The 19,911-nt window shown below is 38.2% G+C and overlaps 1 protein-coding gene across 2 annotated transcripts; it reads right to left on the reverse strand.

The window, feature by feature from the left end:
- Positions 1–280: 280 nt before the first annotated feature.
- On the reverse strand, positions 281–19,701 carry LOC116675227 (uncharacterized). 2 transcript variants are annotated; one of them, XM_032507210.1, is made up of 14 exons: positions 19,235–19,701; positions 16,568–16,669; positions 12,196–12,334; positions 11,764–11,974; positions 11,340–11,444; positions 10,940–10,973; positions 10,725–10,796; positions 10,139–10,246; positions 7,460–7,521; positions 6,599–6,790; positions 5,518–5,643; positions 2,361–2,456; positions 1,023–1,067; positions 281–539 (listed from the first exon to the last, which is right to left on the reverse strand). In XM_032507210.1, coding segments are annotated over exons 1-12 (1,227 nt in total). In that variant the 5' UTR covers positions 19,236–19,701; the 3' UTR covers positions 281–539; positions 1,023–1,067; positions 2,361–2,381. The 2 variants fall into 2 exon arrangements, with proteins under 2 accessions (XP_032363101.1, XP_032363100.1); XM_032507209.1 differs by lacking the exons at positions 5,518–5,643; positions 6,599–6,790; positions 7,460–7,521; ... (6 more) ...; positions 16,568–16,669; positions 19,235–19,701 and adding an exon at positions 3,771–4,899.
- Positions 19,702–19,911: the final 210 nt, after the last annotated feature.

Raw genomic sequence — 19,911 nt, forward strand, 5'->3', positions numbered from 1 at the left:
GTGTAGCATTGCATATTGATGTAACTATTCTTGAGAACATTAACTTTCAAATTAGGAGATTTCAATTTCAATTCATTTATTTCAAAGGACAATGTGCAACATTGAACATATGGAAAAAAACAACATTATTGCACCCCAATGCAGCCAGAGGCTGATTTACATTGCTGTCCCCCCCGCCAGATTTTACCGGCAACTTCCCAGAAAAACATTTTAAAAAATTACACTTAATAATATATAATGTATAATATAACGATTATTATTGAAATTATTTTTTGTTTATCGTCACAACGCTGGCTGCACACATATTGTTTTTTAGTGTGGGTGGCGGTTTTGGCGCTTAAAAGTCAGCCCCTTGTTTCTCACAAAGTCTCTAATGTTTTGGCATGTTCTATTTTTCAGTGCTGGCTGTTCACATTCTTTGCAAACCACACACTCCTTCTTTGATGCTAAATGACCTTTAATTATGTGAGACTTGAAATGTCTCAGCACAGCTTTTTCTTCTGCTTTGGTCCATGGTCTTCGTGTCTTGTCTTTGCGTACTGAAAACAAACAGGATGACATAATTGTTAGTATGGCTGGCTACGACTTTCATCCGGATAGAAACAATTAACCATGACAATTAATAGTGTTTTGTGAAAGTGACTTTGCCAGCTGTTTACTAATGTAGTAAATGACGTATTTCCTGTATGCGTGTGTCTGTAATCCGTAAAACTGTTTCCACTGCAAAAGGTTGCATATTTCGTTCATTAAAATGTTGACTTTTCCACTTCCACCGTAAAACATTTCAAGCAATATTTCACCGTTTTTTTATAATTTCCAGCGTTTTCATTAAGATTTTTTTCCTCTGCAAATTGAACATAAAAACCCCACTTCTCTCTTTTTGTTGTTCTCTGTTTGTCTCTCTGTCCCTGCATGTTGATCTGATGATGGTGATGACCTCTTTGTAGGCCCAGAAACTTAACTGAAGGTTAAGCACTGGATATTATAAACTTGATACGTATTATAATGTAACTTGATCATACCATTATGTACAGGAGGGAGTCCATCTGCATCAGGAGTGTCCATGTCTGAAAATGTGTAACAGAAGAGCATAGTAGATGCCTTTTATTAAAAGTATTTGTTGTTCATTTTGTAAAGAAAGGAATTGAATATTATTTACTATATTAGTACTATATAACTGAGGACAAGAACTGAGGTTCAATAAACACTAATCCCAACATCAGTTAGCTCAATAAAAGCAGAAATAGATCAATAGGTATACATTGTATTGAAACTTCATTTCCTGATCCAAGAAAAGTTTCGGGGTTCCAGTGATTTTCAGTCAAATATGTCTTTAGATGGCTGTTTCACATTTATCTGCAACCTGTGAAGACCATAAGTATATGGCCGTTTCCACTGTTCATTGTTTATGCTTCAGTCAGCAAAATAGTTTTATATGCTTCCAAAACAATATGGTTTTTATTATAGTTCAAGCACTTTTCAAGCACTTTCAATGCCCATTTTAAAACTTTTTACAGCACCTTATACACAAGTTTATTTTCAAAATCAAACCTGCCTGAATCAATGTAAATGGGAGGATTTGAGCCAAATGACATTCAGCTGGGTCATTCTGTGTCAAATCCGACTAAATCCAGGAAAACAACTCTCTTAGATTTAGCCTTGGTTTTGGGACACATTCTTATATATACAAGGTTTGATCAAAATCAGACAGTAACAACAACACAGAATACTCTAACAGTGCACAGGCACCAGCCTGAAAATAGCCTATTTTAATTTTTTTTAATTACTTCATTGCCAAGACATATATGTATCTACTGGAATAGAGCAGTTTAAATATTATATAAGGCCCCCTCAACTTTACAGTGGGCTACTAGCTAGGTGTGGGGGTGGGGAAATCGATAAACCATCGCAATATTTTCAGTGGCAATACTGTATCGAAACACAGGCGCTAAATAGGGATCTGTTATTGTGTATAGTGGTCAGTTTGTCCCATTTTGCAACAATTAAAGTGACATGAACAAACAGAGACATTTATCTTTTTAAATAAAACAGATCTTGACAAAGTTTCGTTTTAGGGACGTCATTTGAAATTGGGAAAATTTGAAGTTGGAAAAAAGTTTATGAATTTCCCCCTGCCAGTGGGGCTCTCGGGCTTAGGAGGTTAAGAGGATTCTTAAGTCCTTAAGAATGTTTGAATCCGGGAAACGCGCCATTGTTGTAAAGTGGCCAGGAGCTACACAAGATTAAAAAAATAAATGATGGAATAGGTAATAATTTAATCAATGGAGAGTGTCTAGAGCTAGTTTCCAGCAGTATGTACTATGTGTACCAACATTATAGATCATATTCAAAGTACATACCGTTCAGTTCACGAGGACAATCTACCTCTGCTTTGTTGTGAATGTTTGTTGTGAATGTTTGTTCCTCCTCACTCTCATCATCATCATCTGTGACATCTGGACAAATAATGGGAAAGTACTTTAATTGGTTAAAAAACAATTAAAAAGGTTACATTGTGTAATATCTGAATGTTGGAGCGTTATGTCAATGTTACTTTGGTAACTGACTCCGTTTCTGGATCAAGTCAGTTTTCAATGAACACACTTTCTGGAATACCTCCCACTAATAGATCACCGTGATGATAAAATCTAAGTTTCAATGAATAAATAATAAATTCAATCTGTGCCAACATGTCCTATACTGCTTTTTACTGCTATATTTTACATACTGCCTGTCCAACATATAGTCTCATAGATGCTGTGTTGTCCAGGGGATTGTACATCAATGTCACTGCCACATTGGACTACGCAAGACTGGCCTGTAAATAACACACGGAAACAGAGGCTGGGGCTTTCTGGACAGAAACCACAAAATTACATTTCTCACCTGATCTCAATAAGTCACCTTGTAAAAAAACTGACCTGTTTCACCAATTTATGACATAGGCTCATGTTTGAGGGGCAAATGTGAAATACGATCAGGATGTTGGCACAGGGTTATTATTTTGAAAATTACTGGATGCAGACGCACCGCATTTTATCAGTGTAGGTGACTTTTCCCCCACTGCGTCCTGTGAGCAGACCTCTGTCCTGGTTTTGTTGTTGAAGTTTGTAAATCCGCTAGTTTGCTGGGCCACAAATAAAGAAAAGGAAAAGCTGTAGCTGCGAGGTGGAGTGAATGATCAATGGTGGTGCTACAACTGTGGGTCAGGACACCGGTTTTGTGATGCAATGTTTTACTCTTTTGAACACATTGTTTTGTCAAGCAAAAACTTTCTTTGTGACCCCAGCAAACTAGCTGGATTACAGAACTCTACACACTGAAGCTGAGGATGTCATAAAACTTCATGTCAAAAAATGACCTTAATAAGGCCCTTTCTTCAGCTCTTTTGACTTCATTTTTGTTCTGATATGCACTATGAACTGTAAGGTCTTATTAAAAAAGTGTGTTCATTGAAAATCCAAATCAAACCCAATTCATTCAAGACAGCTGGACTCTGATGAAGGTGTGGAACCATCTCAAAGCTGAACAAGAAAAATGGACGGCGCCTGAATGACCTACATTAGTGTGACAGCAAAGTTACGTATTTACTGAAGTATTTACCTGATAGCTTAATTATTACTTTGAAACCACAAGATTCACAAAAGGCATGGTCTATAAAACTCCAGTAATGAAGCCCTCTAAAGATCCTTTAAACCAAGATTTCTTTAAATACATACTATAACCCCTTTAGGTCTACATTTTACATAAATAACATAAGAATTTAATACCTTCAATTTCGTCAAGAGATTTTCCTTTAAGCTCATGCATCTTTCCCTTTTCCAGTGCAAGGAGCAACTTGGAAATTTTGGCACTCTGTATGGTAGGCTCTGACAGACGGTAGAACTGTCTATGTACTGATATATCGTGCCCCATAAAATCAGCAAGCTGATCTAGTTCATTGCTCTTCAAGTTCAGGATTTGTGATGTGGTCGCTATGTCTTTGCGCAGTTGAGTTGATCGTAGATACTCTGGCCTCTTGGCACCACACTCATCTGCGAGCTGTCTGAGACACTGATGTCCTCTGTAGTAAGTCAGACAATTTGGTACAGCAAACAAGTATTCATTTTGGTCTGGGACACCACATTCTTTCCTCTTCTCAATCATAATGTTGAGTCCATTTACCATCTTAGGTGTCAGCAGCACTGCTACCTTTCTATCCCTTTTTCCTTTTAGTTCAACACGCTCAAAATAGTTGCAGAGTTTCTTTTCACACTCTGACAGCCCCAATTCATCAAGGCTGTTTGTTTCTTTGTTTCTTTCCAGAAAGTGTCTCAGTTTCATCTTTGAGACCTCCCCAACACGTCTTCTATTGAAAAGGACAATCTTGGTCAATGCGGCTTTTGCAAGGCTGGAGTAGTTCTGCACTGTTGTCTCCTTCTTCAATGCAGCAGTTGCTGATTCAACAGTTTTGTCAAGATGCTTGTTAAATTTCATTACATCATCAGTGAGCGGTAATTTGGCTGTTTTGTTATATTTCAGGTCACTAATGGTGCTTAAGGCACAGTGGGATATGTACTCCGACCACTTTGCAGTATAAAGCTTCTGAAACGCCTTTGAGGATTTAATCAAGTTGTCATCTCCAGCCATAAGAGCATGACAATGAATGATGTCACTCACTTTCAACAGTGAGTGTCCAATTTTAAGTGCAAGGCTTGGAGTTTTGTAACAGTTCTTTTCTTTATCAAATCCTGCTGTTTCTTTTACTGCTTCAATTACTTCCATGAAATTACCTGGTTTTATGGCATCCTCTAAGGTTAGGATTAAAGACCTTTTGCGAATGGTTTGCAGGAATCTTCCCAGCTGACGGATTTTTTGGCGGATATAGTCATGTTTTGAAGGGTCATGTCCATGTTTTGCGAAAAGGGTTCAGCATACCGAAGAAGGCAGAAGTCATTACGAATAACACTTGCAATGACATCGTCATGCATATGGCTTAACATTTTAGCACCCCATCATCAACTGTGCTTGAACATGCTGACTGGATTGCAGATGCTAGGCCGAGCACTCTTTTCTTCCTTGATGATCCTGTTCCTCTGGTTTGGAGGAGCACCTTTTCATATGTCTCCATAGTTCTGGTCGCAAAAACATACCCTTACAATGGATACAATATTCATATTTTTTGCATTCAACCTTCTTGGCTCTGCGCTTCACTTTGAGCTGACCACTTCCTTTTTTCAGCACATCTCTGTTATACTCAAAGTTTCCCCTGTTGCGAAGATTCTCTAGAAGCTTCTTCCTAGTTGTTGAGCTTGCTGGGAGACTAAGGGCATATGCAACATCAGAATTCTCTTTTATGTGAGTTTTATAATGCCGCGCTATTTTGAAATGAAAATCCTTGCAAATGAAGCAGAAATTTTGTCCTGCTTTTACAACACTGGTTGAAGGTACTGTGTTGGTGCAAGATTGTCCAGTGTTAGGGGTGTCATCTGTGACATTACAGTTCATAGAGGTATCCATTAGTGATTCTTCAGCGACCTGTAATGTTGGGTTTGCCAAGCTGTTTATTGGTTCCTCATCCTCTGTGTCACTTTCTGAGCCTGGAACGTATTCTGGATCAGATACATCATCCGATAGCTCCTCTTCACTGAAGTCACTTTTATTCTGATTAAAATACAAGGAAAATAAAAGAAACCATAAGGCATACATAACACCTGTAATAAACACTACATGACAATCAACAAGCAACAAGCAACTGGACCTCATATGTTTCTCACTGTGCTTTTATAAACCACTACTGAGCGCGCAGACACACACACAAACTAGGACTGTTCAAAATGTTTAAAAGAAAAATATTTTAATAACAAAAGATAAAAATTATTTCACATAAGTTGCTCAAAGCGGTCAAAATAATGAATGTGGAAGCAGTCTAGGGACAACAAATCTTGTAGAAATGCCACTGTGTGGACTATAGTTTAACTGCTGAGCACATGGCTAATTAATTATGCTCATACTCTGCTCGTTCACTTTTATTTTTGTTCTGTTTGTTTGCTGGCTTTTATTGTTGAAGTTTTGTTTCCAGTCATTCCATGTCAGAGAGTGTTAAACTCCACACCTCTCTTCTCCTGTTATTTTAGATTAGATAGATAATTGCGGTTGTAAACATACTACAACTATGGGTAGGAGGGGGAAGCGTAATTTAAGCAGATGGAGCAGTGTCGTTCACCTTGTGTTAAAGCCGCAGTACATAAGTAAAAGTACGACAACGCTTAATTTATTAACAGTGAATTGAAGTCAAGTGGTAGATATGTTACCAAAGGTCAGTCGCTGAAGTAATTAAGTGGTTGCTCAAGTAGTTGAAAAGAAAATCTTGATTTAGCAATTTCATTTTATCAACATCATCCTAACTAAAAAAAATTACGATGTATAATCGATTTATTTATCACAAACACACGGAAGTCTTTGTGCTAAAATAGTGCTTCTAACTGCTAAACACACAAGGGTTATTGGACCATATCAAATCATGAGTCATATACAGAAGCAGAAAGCGAGCATCTTTTCAGGTCATGTTAAAGAATTTCTTGCATTTGAAGCTATACCAACAAATGTACAAACAAACCTCTTCAGGGAGCACTGTAGAGGAGAGAAATGGTGTGTTGCCTGCAGATAGAGAGACGACTGGTGAGTGGTCTGCAGATGGAGAGACAACTGGTGTGTGGTCTGTAGATGGAGAGACAGTTGAGTGGTCTGTAGATGGAGAGACGGCTGGTGTGTGGAGAACAGGTTTCTCTACTGTACATGGAGCCATAGGCTGATGGAGGGGAAAAAGGGAGAACAGAGGAGAATGAAAGAGGGAGACATGGCAGTTATTTCAATGTAGAACATCTGCTGCTGAAATACTGAATTTGAAATTGAGCTGATCTACCAACTCACACACATTAAATATTATCTGAACATATTTAGCTAGAACATTTACTGAGCAGACTCACAATATTTACATTTTGCTCAATGGTGAATACCTTGTGAAATTTGATTCTATAACTCATAATTGAACGGCAATTTTTGGAAACGTGGTTAACAAATAATGACAAGTCAGTGAGGATGCTGCCATTACATCTTTGGTATAGTTGACTGCTAGGGTATTTCACCTTACTGATGTTTTCAAAGTTCATACAATTTCAAATGTAATTTGTGTTTTGTTTTAAAATCAAAATAGAGGTATCAGCATCTGTGAGAGTCCACAGTCAAAGAATTATTTTGGTGACATCAATTTGAGAATACATTTTGTTACATTCACTGTTAACACCAAATCTATTACCCATGACACAGAATACACTATTTGAACTAACACTTTAAACCTTTTGGAAAGCAGTTCATAAATATCTTTTTATGCCAGTTCTTAGTGCTTATGTAGGTGTAGGTGGCATAAAAACCTTATGGATACTGCTTCCAGTAAAGGGTTACCAAAATAACTACTTACCAAAGTCTTTTGTCTTTTGTCTTTGGAGTGAAAGCAGTATGTATGCCAGACAGTGGTGCAAACTGTTAAAACCACAAAATACTAAGGTTAGCATTAATGTTGTAATGTTTCACAATGAAGCTACAAAGATATGTACAGCTCGTCAGTGCTACTGTTGAGGAAAACAGGAGGAATTTTGTGCATTCCACACAGAGACCTGAGCAAGATGGCCAGGCACATCCACTCAACACCATGGATCCCTTGTTGTGATGCTGCACAACAGCGTGTCGAACAGCAGGTAGACAGCATCGCTGGGATTTAGCTGTGGTGTGTGGTGGTGGCTGGCCACTTCGCTTTGGTCTTGGGATGAAACTTGCCAAACCCCAGCCTCTACTGTGCTCCTACCGCTACTGCTGTAAACATCGTCAAAATCTCACCCAGTGTTGCTAGAAGACCACTAGTTATTTTTCCTCAGTGCATTGCGCCAGATTTTGACAATGTTTACAGCAGAAGCAGCAAAGTAGAAACCACCATGTTATTTTAATAAACTCCAGGGGCCTCATGTATAAAAGATTTAGCAGTTTTTATACCAGAAGATGGTGTATGGCCAAAACATTAAAAGAGTACTTACATACAGAGGTGGGTAGTAACGAGTTACATTTACTCCGTTACATTTACTTGAGTAAGTTTTTGAAAAAAATTGTACTTCTAGGAGTAGTTTTAAATCACTATACTTTTACTTGTACTTGAGTAGATTAGTGAAGAAGAAACTGTACTCTTACTCCGCTACATCAGGCTACAAGGAGCTCGTTACTTTTCTTTTTACCTCTTTGGTATTCTACGCGTCATTGTTTTTACCCCAGTGTACGTCTCATTTTAATGTTTTATTTTGACAGAGAGAGAGAAAGTCTTCCGCTTAAGGTGGTTACCTTAGGAAAAGTGCGAAACAGCAGCTACATTGTGCGGCGTCTTCTGTGTCGACCAAAACAAACGGACATGTGAGCGTTCAACAACTCAACATCTAACCTGAGGAAACGTAGCGGTGGTTTTAGTTTCTGCTGTGGAGAGGTGGATCTTTGTCTTTTAGGTTACATACGGTATGTTTTACACATGCAGTATCCATCCAAATTTAATGTGACAAGTCTCTCACTTAAGCTATTTTGTAATTAATAAATTAATTTTAATTTATTTTATCGATTGGATGAACAATAGTTCGCCTAAATATGATTATTTTGTATTTTTGTCGGTCTGATTGATGCTTGTGTTAAGAAATAAATCAGACGTTACTCAACAGTTACTCACTACTTGAGTAGTTTTTTTTAAAGTACTTTTTTACTCTTACTCAAGTAATTATTTGGATGACTACTTTTACTTTTACTTGAGTCATATTATTCTGAAGTAACAGTACTTTTACTTGAGTACAATTTTTGGCTACTCTACCCACCTCTGCTTACATACAAAAATATTCACATGTATAAAAGCGGGCGTACGCCAGGTCCTGCGCACATTTCCTTTATACATCACAATCAACGCGAAGTTGAGCGCACGGGCACGAGCCACCGACTCCGCCTTACCTCCTCCTATAAATTAATATGGAAATGCCTGTAGATGCGCCCCGATGTCATTCTTTGTCCAATTTTCCGTCCTCATGTTTAACAGAGGTTAACATGTGTAACATTCTCCAGATGAATGATCAAACTTTTATGGAATATCAGCGACTGCTCAACAGTTTGCGTGATGGCCAGCACATTCTCCCATCAAGGTAATTTTTATACATCACAAAGTGTCCGTGAAAACCAGCGTACGCAAACTTTTTGTTTGTACGCAACGTTTATACATGAGGCCCCTGGTGTACTTCAGGGCCTTCATCTCGCAATGTGGGCCACTTGTTTTTTCACAGAGTCAATAGCTTGACTCATTGAACAGCCTAATATCTGATTTCTTCACTTTTCTGTATAACAATAACAAAGTTCATGTTTTTCCTTAATTTTTTGATTTGGAAAACAATGGGTGCAGTTTTCTTAATGCATGTTCACTTGTGAATCTTTAAACTATGATGAGGATTTTAAGGCTTCATTCGCTTTTTAACCTATTTCTGCTGGATGCTTCGCGCCGACACATTACATCTACCGCCGGTTACTGCGTTGAACCTGCCGGCTGCTGCGTGGTGCAGCATTTTGTATCCGCCTGTCTTTTCATGACGCGTGCATCAGAGAACGCAACGTCATTGGTTCAAATACACATGAGGCGGTCTTGTTGGCTATTTAAAGCCATGTGACCACCAAAATGTACCGTAGTTTGCTGAAAATCATGTCAATCAACGAGACATACATGTGCGTTTGTTTATGAATTTTTGAGAGACAAGCAAGAAAATGGTTATGACAGAGGAAGATTTTGACAGCGAGGACAGTGACATTGAGGTGGAAGATAGTGAGGAGTTTGGGAGGGAGGACGTGGTAGATGATGATGATGATGAAGAAGTGCTGGATGATCCTTTGCGCCACGCAGCAGCCGGCAGGAGGTTCAGAGTTGCGCAATGCAGTAACCAGCGGAAGATGTAATGTGTCGGCGCGAAGCATCCGGCACAAACGTGTTAAAAACAACTTTAAGTCTGTTGATTGTGAGGGGATTGTCTTTCTACAGGCAAACACAGTGTACATGTGTAATGCAACATGTTGATCTTAGAATTTTTATACAAACCTTCACATCTTAGCCCCCACCACTTCAATGAAGAAAATGGCCCACGGCAAAGTGAGCATTTTTCAAATGAGCCCAAGTTCTCTTTCACAACACGATGTTTCTTGCAATCTATAAGAAAAAACACATTGAAATTTATCTTGTGAATACAGATTTGAATTTTGTACTTTGATTACTTCCTCTAGGGGGCTGAAATCTAGCCTTGCAATGCCAGCTCAAATCTTCAGAATGTTTTCTTCTCTGGGATGTTGGGGTTTTATTGTTTATTAAATTCTAGTTTAATTTGAATGTAAATTTGAATGTTATCAATTGATATCCCAGGGGGATTTTGGGACTGTCTTGAGACAACACCGCTGTGTTAAGCAGCGTCAACTGATCCCTGGTGTAAAGAATAGTGTCATGGCTGTACACAGACTCCCCAGACACAGCTGTAATAAGCGTAAAAAACAGTGAGGCCAGAGCAGACACAATTTCACTAGTGTCCATAGTGCAAATAAATAAAATCCACCAAATAAATCCAAAGAAAAGTAAGATAAAAGTTCGAGGAGAAAGAAAAAAAGAAGAAAACAATGGCTATGCCAATTCTTACCCGTCTCTCTCTTCCTCATTCCTCCTGAATTATCTTGCTTTCTTCTCTTCCTTCCTCTCTGTTCTTCAAAATCTTAAATAGATTATAATGAAAATGAAAACAATTGGATTGTGTAAATTATGTATTATATCCCCCTCAAATGACTTACTACTTATTATAAGGTTTTGCCTGGTATGTCCTTCCTCTATTATGTTTTTTTTATAAATATTTCTTACCATCATTGCAACCCCCTGGCCTCTTGGCTTGCTGCTGTTATCCAACCAAATTTCCATGTGGAAAAATAAAGCAAAACCACAATTAAAACACTCAAAGGTCACACAGCCATTACTAAAACATCAGTCATAAAGAGTAGATTACGGATAAACAAGAGAAGAGGAAAGAGAAAACCCATCAGTCATGGAAGAATTACATCTCCAGTACCTATGAGATCTATGGTACTTTCGGGTCTAATGCTACTGTGGCAAATTGGCCCAAACACCATGAATAAGCACACAAAACATATAACAGGGTTATGGAACCATAACAAACCTAAATCCTATACAGAAGCAGAAAGTGAACATTGTTTCAGGTCATGTTAAAACACTTGAAGCTACACCAACAAATGTACTAACAAACCTCTTCAGGGAGCACAGTGGAGGAAAGGAATGGTATGTCGCCTGTAGATGGAGAGACGACTGGTGTGTGGAGAACAGGTTTCTCTACTGTACTTGGAGCCATAGGCTGATGGAGGGGAAAAGGGAGAACCAGAGGAGAATGAAAGAGGGAGACATGGCAGTTATTTTAATGTAGAACATCTGCTGCTGAAATACAGAAATTGAAATTGAGCTGACATATCAAACTTCTGGCTTGCATTTCATTTGTATCCGGCCCCAAAGAAATTATCTATATTATATCACTATCAGAGAGAGGAGACCGAGAGGACGGATAGAAGACAGAAAGGAGACAGAGAAAAAAGATCTTATGCCATGCTGCAGTCTTCTTATTATATACTATTAATTACTATTTTTTAAATAGATTCAATTGGTCACATGTACTCTACCTTGGATATTTGATGCCTTTGGGAAGAACGCCATGGCAGGTTTTCTCCTCCGTAGTCATAGGTTATTTCTTGCCCTTCCTCAATGTCAACAATGGCAAACAAACACAGACTGGGTACACCATCCACCTCTATTTTTTTCATTTTTGCATTTGGTTTTTCAGCATCATTCACGAGTCTGCCAAGTGTCCCATCTTCACTTGAAGCATCAATGCTACAGGAGAAGGAGTTAAATATCATAACAAAATTGGGATTAAGAAGCAAGAACATGATTGCCAAGCATTTCTTTTACCCAGAAATGTCTGCATAGGTCCATTTGCACTAGGGGGCCAACAGAGTCATCGTGGTGCCACTATTTGCCCCCATAGTGGAACAAGGGTCATGAGTGGTTTTGTTATTGATCAAGAATATCATCCTGCAATTCAGCTTACACACCAATGTTCCGTTCCTTTGTGTTTGAAGACGTATGTATACTCATTCCACGCTGTAGTCTTATCAGTCGTCTTCAAAACTCCTCTGTACTCCAAAACGAATGAACCTTTATGAATGGGCTCCAATGCAAACACACCTCTTCCTATCAATAAATTAATGAATAACAGTTAGTGAAATTATTAGATTGAAAATTTTAAATTGTGATAAAAATGACAATGATGCGGAAAAAAAAATTGAATTCATAAGATCTGCTAACTCACTCATCACATATCTCTACATTACTGTACAGATTCACAATATTTACTGTTTTTCCTTGATGAGAAAAGGCATAACCTGATGAAAACATTGTGAAATTTGACCATATAATTGCTTTTGTCATAAGCCAATATTTAAAATCATGCAAAACTGTGATGTGACATACTACATTTTACTGCATGGCCTTGTATGCTTCACGCTGTCGTTATAAACCATCACTGGCCACACAAAACACACACAAGTCTAACAACTCAAAGTATTGGTTCACACTGTCTCACTGTAGGCCTCACATGCCAAACACCGGTCTCAAAAACATGACCATGGAAACACAAAAACACACAAGTCTAATATCTCAAAGTATTGGTTCACACTGTCTCACTGTAGGCCTCACATGCCAAACACCGGTCTCAAAAACCATGACCATGGAAAACACAAAAAACACACAAGTCTAATATCTCAAAGTATTGGTTCACACTGTCTCACTGTAGGCCTCACATGCCAAACACCGGTCTCAAAACCATGACCATGCAAACACAAAAAACACACAAGCCATACTGAATCTTAGTCATATACAGAAGCTGTAAGTTAGCATTGTTTCAGGTCATTTTAAAGCACTTCCTGTGTTTAAATCTACACTGACAGTGGACTGACAAACCTCTTTGAGCAAGACTGCGGGAAACATGGCTGCTGTGTGCAAAAATCTGATCACAATTGACCAAAAACAACAAAAACTGAGCTAAAAAAACAACTAGAACTGAAAAAGGGAATTTAATAAGATTCAAGCATATTGGGATTTGGGGGCCTTTATGAATTGGCTTCAATGCAAACACACCTCTCCCTATCAATTAATAAACGAATAACAGTTAATAAAAACAAGTGTAAAAAAGTGAAATTATTACATAGAAAAATTTAAATCGTGATAAAAATGACAATCATCCGAAAAAAAGGTGAAATTCATAAGATCTGCTAACTCACTCATCACATATCTCTACATTACTGTACAGATTCACAATATTTACTGTTTTTCCTTGATGAGAAAGGCATAACCTGATGAAAACATTGTGAAATTTGACCCTATAACTGCTTTTGTCATAAGCCAATATTTAAAATCATGCAAAACTGTGATGTGACATACTATATTTTACTGCATGGCCTTGTATGCTTCACGCTGTCGTTATAAACCATCACTGGCCACACAAAAACACACACAAGTCTAATATCTTAAAGTATTGGTTCACACTGTCTCACTGTAGGCCTCACATGCCAAACACCGGTCTCAAAAACCATGACCATGCAAACACAAAAAACACACAAGTCTAATATCTTAAAGTATTGGTTCACACTGTCTCACTGTAGGCCTCACATGCCAAACACCGGTCTCAAAAACCATGACCATGCAAACACAAAAAACACACAAGTCTAATATCTTAAAGTATTGGTTCACACTGTCTCACTGTAGGCCTCACATGCCAAACACCGGTCTCAAAAACCATTACCATGCAAACACAAAAAACACACAAGTCTAATATCTTAAAGTATTGGTTCACACTGTCTCACTGTAGGCCTCACATGCCAAACACCGGTCTCAAAAACCATGACCATGGAAACACAAAAACACACACAAGTCTAACAACTCAAAGTATTGGTTCACACTGTCTCACTGTAGGCCTCACATGCCAAACACCGGTCTCAAAAACCATGACCATGGAAACACAAAAAACACCCAAGTCTAATATCTTAAAGTATTGGTTCACACTGTCTCACTGTAGGCCTCACATGCCAAACACCGGTCTCAAAAACCATGACCATGCAAACACAAAAAACACACAAGCCATACTGAATCTTAGTCATATACAGAAGCTGTAAGTTAGCATTGTTTCAGGTCATTTTAAAGCACTTCCTGTGTTTAAATCTACACTGACAGTGGACTGACAAACCTCTTTGAGCAAGACTGCGGGAAACATGGCTGCTGTGTGCAAAAATCTGACCACAATTGACCAAAAACAACTAAAACTGAGCTAAAAAAACAACTAGAACTGAAAAAGGGAATTTAATAAGATTCAAGCATATTGGGATTTGGGGGCCTTTATGAATTGGCTTCAATGCAAACACACCTCTCCCTATCAATTAATAAACGAATAACAGTTAATAAAAACAAGTGTAAAAAAAAAAGTGAAATTATTAGATAGAAAAATTTAAATTGTGATAAAAAATGACAATCATGTGGAAAAAAAGGTGAAATTCATAAGATCTGCTAACTCACTCATCACATATCTCTACATTACTGTACAGATTCACAATATTTACTGTTTTTCCTTGATGAGAAAAGGCATAACCTGATGAAAACATTGTGAAATTTGACCCTATAATTGCTTTTGTCATAAGCCAATATTTAAAATCATGCAAAACTGTGATGTGACATACTATATTTTACTGCATGGCCTTGTATGCTTCACGCTGTCGTTATAAACCATCACTGGCCACACAAAAACACACACAAGTCTAACAACTCAAAGTATTGGTTCACACTGTCTCACTGTAGGCCTCACATGCCAAACACCGGTCTCAAAACCATGACCATGGAAACACAAAAACACACACAAGTCTAATATCTTAAAGGATTGGTTCACACTGTCTCACTGTAGGCCTCACATGCCAAACACCGGTCTCAAAAACCATGACCATGGAAACACAAAAAACACACAAGTCTAATATCTTAAAGTATTGGTTCACACTGTCTCACTGTAGGCCTCACATGCCAAACACCGGTCTCAAACACCATGACCATGCAAACACAAAAAACACACAAGCCATACTGAATCTTAGTCATATACAGAAGCTGTAAGTTAGCATTGTTTCAGGTCATTTTAAAGCACTTCCTGTGTTTAAATCTACACTGACAGTGGACTGACAAACCTCTTTGAGCAAGACTGCGGGAAACATGGCTGCTGTGTGCAAAAATCTGATCACAATTGACCAAAAACAACTAAAACTGAGCTAAAAAAACAACTAGAACTGAAAAAGGGAATTTAATAAGATTCAAGCATATTGGGATTTGGGGCCTTTATGAATTGGCTTCAATGCAAACACACCTCTCCCTATCAATTAATAAACGAATAACAGTTAATAAAAACAAGTGTAAAAAAAAGTGAAATTATTAGATAGAAAAATTTAAATTGTGATAAAAAAATGACAATCATGTGGAAAAAAAGGTGAAATTCATAAGATCTGCTAACTCACTCATCACATATCTCTACATTACTGTACAGATTCACAATATTTACTGTTTTTCCTTGATGAGAAAAGGCATAACCTGATGAAAACATTGTGAAATTTGACCCTATAATTGCTTTTGTCATAAGCCAATATTTAAAATCATGCAAAACTGTGATGTGACATACTATATTTTACTGCATGGCCTTGTATGCTTCACGCTGTCGTTATAAACCATCACTGGCCACACAAAAACACACACAAGTCTAATATCTTAAAGTATTGGTTCACACTGTCTCACTGTAGGCCTCACATGCCAAACACCGGTCTCAAAAACCATGACCATGGAAACACAAAAAACACACAAGTCTAATATCTTAAAGTATTGGTTCACACTGTCTCACTGTAGGCCTCACATGCCAAACACCGGTCTCAAAAACCATGACCATGGAAACACAAAAAACACACAAGTCTAACATCTCAAAGTATTGGTTCACACTGTCTCACTGTAGGCCTCACATGCCAAACACCGGTCTCAAACACCATGACCATGCAAACACAAAAAACACACAAGCCATACTGAATCTTAGTCATATACAGAAGCTGTAAGTTAGCATTGTTTCAGGTCATTTTAAAGCACTTCCTGTGTTTAAATCTACACTGACAGTGGACTGACAAACCTCTTTGAGCAAAACTGCGGGAAACATGGCTGCTGTGTGCAAAAATCTGACCACAATTGACTAAAAATGACTAAAACTGAGCTAAAAACAAACTAAAACTGAAAAGGGAATTTAATAAGATTCAAGCATATTGGGATTTGGGGGCTTTGAGATAAAAGACATCTTCGAATCTCAAATCCAGCCATTACACTAAGCAAGTACACACAGGGTTTAAAGCAAAAACTTACCTTTGATGGGGTTGATGTATCTCCAGACACACAACGCTTTCTCCTTCTGCAGTCTTACGTGATTTTGTGCATCACAAATGGGGTCTAGTCTGCCTCGCCTCACTGTAAAATATTATGTCAAGTCAGTCCTTAAAAATATACAGCATTATCAAAACTCATTTTAGGTTTGGTATTATGCTAGGCACCGACACAGCTCAAGCCAGACGTGCCATCAGGCAGTTCAGGGACAAGCAATGATGACATTTGCTTCAATCTTATACCAGAGGGATATTCCAGACAGGAGGTTCAACAAACTCTGAGTCCAACCCTGAGATGAGGGAAACTCTGGCTTTTTTGTTTCAGGAAAACCTCCACCTAAGAGTCAGTTATTATGGTAACCGAGCCTGTGAACCTAACCTGGTCGGGAGGAGGTTTTCTTTGAGTTTCTCTCTGTCTCTCTCTAACACAGCGCTCTTTCATTTCCTCATTCATTCATTCAATCTGTACCAGATGAAATTTACCACAGTTTGTTATCTACATGAATGAAAAAACAGTAACAGTAAAATTAACTGTGTTAAGCAGAATATAAACTTTTTATTTTCAAAAATATGGCATTTCTTGTGTCGACGGTCCCGTTGATGAAAAAGCTGCTTTACTTTGCAGGGTGTCATGTTGGGAGATGATATTAAAGCCCCGACATTTTCAGCGTGACCGCTCTTAAATATGTTTTAAACCTTTTTGTAATGTTCCCTGGACACAAACCAGTAATAGCCATTAAAAATGAGTTCTGCAGTCGGTTATTATTTAATTATTATTATATTATTATTATTATTATTTAATGATGTAAATCCTTTGAAATTAAAAGATTATTAATATAATTAGGTTAATGATGTTGCTGTATTTCCGTCAACCAGTTTGTTTGTGGTTGTTACCATGGTAACATCGTGTCGTGGCTCCATTCATCCTGCCTTTTTATTGTGGTTGTGCGCGGGCGTGATCGAACCTACTCCAAGTTGATTGACCCAACTCATATCAGCTGTTCTGAAACCGACAACTTAGTTTCCCATCTCAGGGTAAATCTACTCAGACATCAGGGTTTGTTAAACCTCCTTCTTGAATGGAACCCAGGTCTAAACTCGGTACAAAACTAGTTTATATGCCCATTAACGATAATTCGCGAATATAGAGCAACAATATTGTATGCAAACAACACAACCCCTCAAATGAAAGCGGTGCCTCCGCAGGGACATTCTAAAACGTGAAACGTGAAAAAGCTTAACGTGGTTTAATGTATCTAAACAACGATCAATCATCAACATATTTATCATGGCTATATCTTGTCATGAACCCTTAAGCCTGTCAAAAAAACGAAACTCAAATCCAACGATTATAGAAGTTAGCTCACGTTAACGTTTTCTTCTTCATTGGTGTCTATGGCGAGGAAAAGGCTTAACGTGAAAAAGCTTAACGTGGCTTAATGTACCTAAATAACGATCAATTATTAAAATTTTTCTCTCACATAATGCTCCTCATAACCAGTGAAAACTGTCAAAAAAATCGGACCCAAAGTCCTATGGACGGTAGCTGACATAGTCTGCTTCATTAAGGGATGTAAGGAAAAAGCTTAACGTGAAAAAGCTTAACTCTCACATATTATATCACCATATTTCTCTCACATATTGCTCCTCTTAACCAGTTAAAACTGTCAAAAAAGAGGAGCAATATGTGAGAGAAATATGGTGATGATTGATCGTTGTTTAGGTACATTAAACCACGTTAAGCTTTTTAAAACGTCCCCCTCCGCAGCTTCCATCGCTCGCGAGCAAAGCCATGTACAACAGAGCGTCCGAAAGCCAGCAGCCAAACCGCTACAAAAAGCCAATTGCTTCGCCGAATATGACTGAAACCCTGACAGTAACTGTGATGACAGAATTAGCTTACCAGCTAGCTGCAGTGCTAAAGCCGTTTACACCAGCTCCACTCCGGCTAACAGACGAGATGCAAACAACGGGAGACACGTTCTCCCGTGACACAAAAAGGACACTGCGTTTGTTTTTAAAACACAAAACCAACAAATGCCCCTCTCCCACAAACCTAGCTTCACAGCGGAATGGGGTTCAGGCCAGGGGAGGGAACTACTTACTGGAAGTCAAACGTCGCGTTCAAGATCGTCTTGTTAAACGGTTTAAAAACACAGACAGGATTTGAAGTGCTATTTCTATTTCAATCAAATTAACGCTTGTCATTTTCCTTCGACGGTCGAAACATCCGCGTTCACACAAAGAGGCTGAAAGGGTGGCCAAGATTTTCTAAGCTGGGCTATCCCTGATATCGACATAACACCGTCAGTCTCTTCATCGCTAGCTAGCTAAACAAAATGGATTTTACTCTTTCAGAAGCTAGCGCTGTTTAGCTAGCTGACAGCGGATCCAGTGAATCCAGATCCAGCATTAACATTCATTCATGCTGGCAATAAGATAAGATAGAATGTAAGACCAGCAATAAGAAAAAGAATAGAGAATAATAAATAATTAGTACAAAAAAAAAAGTAAGAAATATGAAGTAAAATAGTCATGACCTAACATTATTTACACAAGTAAATTATTATTAATTATATAAACTAAAGCTTCTTTAAGTCCATCAATGCTGTCAGTCATATATATAAAATATAAAATATGAAAGTCTTACTTTTCGAAGTTCATCCCTGTCTTCCCGGCATGTCCACACTGCAAGCCCGCTGAATTTCCCGCGTTGTGTGTAAAATTGGCGCGTCATTGTGTGTATTTTCGCGGAAACGTGTATAACTTGCAATGTCTCTTGCAGCCTCTGGGGGCGCTGTTGGACACACACGTCTTGGTCTCACAAACCCATCCTGCCTTGTGAGACCAATATGTATGAACCTCAGAAAGGCAGGGGGTTGGCCATTACTGTAAAACAACTATATTAACTGTTAGCACTAGAATCTATGTAATCACACATGTATTCATAATGCCTTATATAATTAATATTCAATAGTTATAGCATCAAAAAGATTTATGTTTACGAGACCATCAAAATCGGTTCCGTAACCCGATTGGTCTCGTAATGCTGGTGAGTAAACCTGAAAATTGGTCTTGTAAACCATGTATGCCTACACACACACACACACACACACACACACACACACACCACACACACACACAGAAATCATATACAGTATTCAGTAATCAAACACAGGTGAAGTGGTAAATAACAGTGGATTACCTGACGGAGCTACACGACTATGTATGTATGTATTTGTTGTATTATCTGCAAATAGATTTCTCTTTGCCTTTCCGTTATTGGTAATGTATAAAGTTGTGTGGCCATTTTGCAGGGTGCAATGG

This window comes from Etheostoma spectabile, unplaced genomic scaffold (assembly GCF_008692095.1).
Source record: "Etheostoma spectabile isolate EspeVRDwgs_2016 unplaced genomic scaffold, UIUC_Espe_1.0 scaffold00001696, whole genome shotgun sequence".
NCBI classification, from domain to species: domain Eukaryota; kingdom Metazoa; phylum Chordata; class Actinopteri; order Perciformes; family Percidae; genus Etheostoma; species Etheostoma spectabile.

What these genes read in the sequence shown, in the direction of transcription:
- LOC116675227 (XM_032507209.1), bottom strand. Translation starts at nt 4,764, where the DNA reads ATGGAAGTAATTGAAGCAGTAAAAGAAACAGCAGGATTTGATAAAGAA. An exon ending in ATCTCTTGACGAAATTGAAG is followed by an intron (nt 2,457 to 3,770) that starts GTATTAAATTCT and finishes TTATTTGTCCAG; the next exon opens with ATGTCACAGATGATGATGAT. An exon ending in ACTCCCTCCTGTACATAATG is followed by an intron (nt 540 to 1,022) that starts GTATGATCAAGT and finishes GTTTGTTTTCAG; the next exon opens with TACGCAAAGACAAGACACGA.